This window comes from Halyomorpha halys, unplaced genomic scaffold, assembly GCF_000696795.3.
Source record: "Halyomorpha halys isolate HHAL.00 unplaced genomic scaffold, Hhal_1.1 Scaffold8951.1, whole genome shotgun sequence".
NCBI classification, from domain to species: domain Eukaryota; kingdom Metazoa; phylum Arthropoda; class Insecta; order Hemiptera; family Pentatomidae; genus Halyomorpha; species Halyomorpha halys.
The window spans coordinates 1-4440 of record NW_027111567.1 but is presented as its reverse complement, the minus strand read 5'-3'; the positions used below and the strand labels follow the sequence as shown (position 1 = coordinate 4440).

The following is a 4440-nucleotide window of genomic DNA, read 5'->3' as shown; positions in this document are numbered from 1 at the left end:
TTACAGTCCAAAATCCTTCGTAAAATCCTTAATGCTCCTTACTTTGTCACAAATCAAATCATCCATCAGGACCTCGATGCCCCCCATGTTGCCGATTTGGCCAGAACCAGATACCAATCCTTCCATAATAAACTTCCCAACTACCCAAACCAACTCGTTTCTAACCTGGCTTCTCCTTCACTACCTAATAATCCTCCTAGACGTCTGAAAAGAAGATGGCCTCGAGATCTTCTCCTTTAGAAGTGTTTTTAGAGTTCTATCAATGGGTAGATTCTCCACATGTTTTTATCATGTCATAATATCACTTACAGCAAATTTACTTGATGTGTATGTATGTATACAGTTGTAAATATCAATAAATAAATTATTAAAAAAAATTAATATCGGATATACGTTCTTTGGGCTGGATTATTTTCATCGGGCTCCTGTTGGATAAGCCCCTGCTGTAAAGCTTCCTAAATATTTTGCTCCATATTTATATATCTAGATAGACTTGTTTGCCTCAACATTCAGAATACTGTGGTCTTGTAATTGGAGCCTGTTGCATCATTTCCCTCCTGTTTACATTAATCACCTCAATACACAGAACTCATCATCTGCTGAGTAATCTTCTTCGTTCTCCCGTCGCCATTCGCGTTTCTAAGGTAGGTGTAGTGCTTTCTTATAACTGGATAGTGATACCGAGATTAGTGTTATCATAAAAGCGGTATGTTTTTATTTTGATTTTTGTTAATATTCATATCCGGAACGTATCCGACTTGCTGCATTTATTAGAAGAATGAGTGCTGCCAACAGAGTACGTACTGCATATTTTTTTCTTTGCTTTTTCTGGAAGCCCATCTTATAAGATCAATATTATTAAAGCAGATTATTGAGCGTGTATACATCACACTTGATAATATTATTCTCACAATATACTCCCCCTCTCATAGCCAATATATTGACAACAGTGTATAATCATAATAATATTGATAACAATAATATCTTTGTAAAAGAGGATTAAATCTCTTGAATACAAAATAAAATGAGATACATACTCAAAATTATTAAATTAAATAAGTATTTAGAACATCAAAACTATATACTATTGGTACTTTGCATTATTTATTTATGTTTAGTATTTAAACAAACTATATATAATCCCTCAATGATAACTGTGTGTATATTCAAATCATTCAGTGATTTTATTGAATAGTGGCACATATTAAAAAAAATTAAGTTTTTTTATTTTGTATTTAATTTATTGTATGGATTGTACCATAAACTTTGATTACTTAGTGACAACCAAGGATAGTCTGTAGGACTCCAATAGAGAAAGAAACTTCAGGCTATGGTAATATCTTTAGAATATGTCCAAATAAATCAATTTTTTTTCTTTTATGAAATATGCCACCATTCAAACAAAGCAGCGATTTGCATAGAAGTACATGTCTTATATTAGTATTGACAAATTAAAAAAAAAAAAGAAAATTAAAATCAATTATATTTTAATATTTTTTTATTAATTTATATGTTTTAAAAAATAGTTTTGTTAGACTTCTGAGGAAAATAATAATTAATTATCTGTTCCAAGGTTGGTTTCATAAATAACTTCTACTATATACTCCCATCAGTTATCGGAAAGTCTCAATGTAATAGTGTAAATACATACTTAGTGAAAATACTTTCCATAACCTTTATTAACTTAAATTATAGTTTTCTTTTAAAAGCAACCTTTCAGAGTAATCCTCTGTTTTAAGGTTCTATTATATTCACCAATTCGTTCATGTTCCCATTGTCTGTTACCCACAACATATACAAATCAAACAAAGTTTTGTATTACTTATTTCTATTATAGCAGTAAATCACAGCAAAGTCGGCTTTTGATCTCAACAGTGAGCATTAGGGAATAATAAACTTAAAGTTTCAGGATTTTACTTAATGTTACCTATTTCCTTCGTTTTAGAGCTTAGCAAAAACAGAGGTTATACAAAACTTTTTTTGATGTGTGTATGTAATTCATCAATATTGTTAAAAAAGTTCTTTTCAATTAAAGAGATATAAGTGTCACATTGATTAGTATTAAATTAGTGAATTAAATTATTAAATCTAATAATATATTGATTTAATAGAAAAAATAGACCCTGTTGTCTGAGGAGAATTTTGGAATGTTGAGACAAATGACGAATGGAAGAAATAGGAGAAGTGAGGAAAAAATAAGTAATATTTGTGTGGTCCATAGATGGCCTATTTGTTAAAAAAAAAAAAAATTAATTTTGAAAAATATCTTCACTAAGTATTTATGTTATAAATAATAACATCTACTGCCATATGTTATTGGCAATAATCCAGTACCTAGTTATATTTAGTTACTTAGTATGATTTCGTTTCTTTCTTTTTTTATTTTTGTGTTTATTACATGAATTTGTGGAGTGAATATAATATAATATTTTATTTCATTTAATTATAATTTCTTTTTCATTAACTTAACAAAACTATGAATCAAATCTTTTTTTGATCTAAAATGAAGGTTTATTTACAGATAACTGTGCCTCCGAGTGAGCCAACACCACCACTGCTAGTCTCACCACAACCGCAAGCCCCAACACCACCGCAAGCCCCAACACCTCCCATGACAACACCCACTCCTCCACCACTGCCCACCACTCCACCACCAACACCTCCTCCTCCTAGTCCACCAGCATCGCCTCCTGCTAGGTCCAAGCGACCAGCTCCTAAGCCTCCAGCACCAGAAACAAGACGAAGGGGTTCTCTTACAGACTCTGGAGAGAAGAAAAAGACGAGAGTAAGGCATACTCTTAGGAAGCTACTGAGGTTTGGAAGCAGAGAAGAGGAACCAAAGACACCTGAAGAGGAGGGGCCTCCAAGGCCTAGACCTCAAATCATACACCCCTTAGACCTGAACAAGTCGGCTGTTGAAGTCTTACCTCCAGCTTCGGTAAGTTTGAGGTTTAATAAAAAAATGTTTAGATGTTAATAATTTTTTAAACAATTATAATTTAATAAACTTATTTAATACTATTCATTATTCAGTACTAGAACCTGAAGTATAATTAAATGGAAAGAGATGACTCAAAAAAACTTATGTTTGACTGCTCAATTTTGTTGAAATTTAAGTAACACCGTACACAGATAATGTTGGGAAAAGTATAAAAATGAAAGAGTTGATTGAGCCGAAGGGATACATGCCAAATATTGTGATTTCTCATTTTTTTTCAGCCATAGAATTGAAATAATGGTGATGTAGGATTTCTAGTTAGTATAGAATAATGGTTTCTGTGATGCTCCTTAATTGATTCTTTTTAATACCTATCTTCTCCAAAAAATTATTTGTTTTAAGAGGAATGTTTATCCTATTTCTGAACCAAAATCCTTTTACTGAACACCTTCTTTTACCAAAATTTATCTCTTAACTTTTCTTTTAGTTAGAAATATATTTTATATAAATATCCTCTTCCTCTGAATAGAATTTCATTGTACAATTTTATATTAATGCTTCCTTTTCTGTGGCACTAATTGTAAGAATATCTTCAAACTTTGTTGAGCTTTCCAATCCCTGGCAATACACTCTCGAAAACACTTTTCTTCATTAGTTCTGCTATTTGCCTCTTATATTATTGTGCTAGCATATTTGCCCGACACATGAGCTAGAGGTTTTGATTCATGGCCACATTTGTGACAAAGAGGTCCACCATCTCTGTTTGTTGGGAACCTCCGTTTTCCCGAACTCTACAGAGAGAAACATATTTTATATTTAATTTCAGAGTATTTGTCCATTCTGTCCACAGAAAATCATCTCTTCATACATTAATTAATTAGCCCATTGGTTCAGTATTAAGAGGCTTGTGTCGCTCAAATCCTCAAACGATTTTGCTCTCGGTGACTGTCTAACCATCTCTGCAATTAATGCAGCTTCTACACCATTTGGATTGCTGCCAAAATGATTAACTCACCTTTAAATCAAGTTTTATAATAATATTAAAATTTATAATTCTGAAGCATGTTAAAAAAAAAAATTGAAATCTATTAATATTTTACTTACCATTAATAAAGTTTGAATTTTTTAATTTGTAGCCAGAAAAAAATGCTCCGGAGCTCTACAATTCAACTGCTTCTCTCACTACTTATTCTGTTGGTAAGTTACAAAGAAAGTAATCAATCATTATCTTAAAATATAACATTTTATTTATTTATTATCATTCATAATTTATCAGAGATTAGAGAAAAATAAAGAATATGGTTTATAACCTTGAGATATTTTTGTATAAATATAAATAGAATAAGTATGCCAAATGAATAAACTAGGTATTAGTTTATATAGTTATATACTATAAATTTAGAGTAAAATAGCAATATTTTAAAAGTTGTTAGTTAATTATTACAAGTTAATCTCATTGATTTGTATTGGTTGTACAGACCGAAATGGATTGTAAAAGGAAA

The 4440-nt window shown here is 30.9% G+C and overlaps 1 protein-coding gene across 1 annotated transcript; it reads left to right on the top strand.

Moving 5' to 3' along the window:
* The first annotated feature begins 651 nt into the window (after positions 1–651).
* Positions 652–4155, top strand: LOC136796288 (uncharacterized). Its single transcript, XM_067049638.1, has 3 exons — positions 652–796; positions 2522–2938; positions 4075–4155. Exons 1-3 carry the CDS (start codon positions 779–781, stop codon positions 4153–4155), a joined length of 516 nt encoding a protein of 171 aa, XP_066905739.1. The 5' UTR covers positions 652–778.
* Positions 4156–4440: the final 285 nt, after the last annotated feature.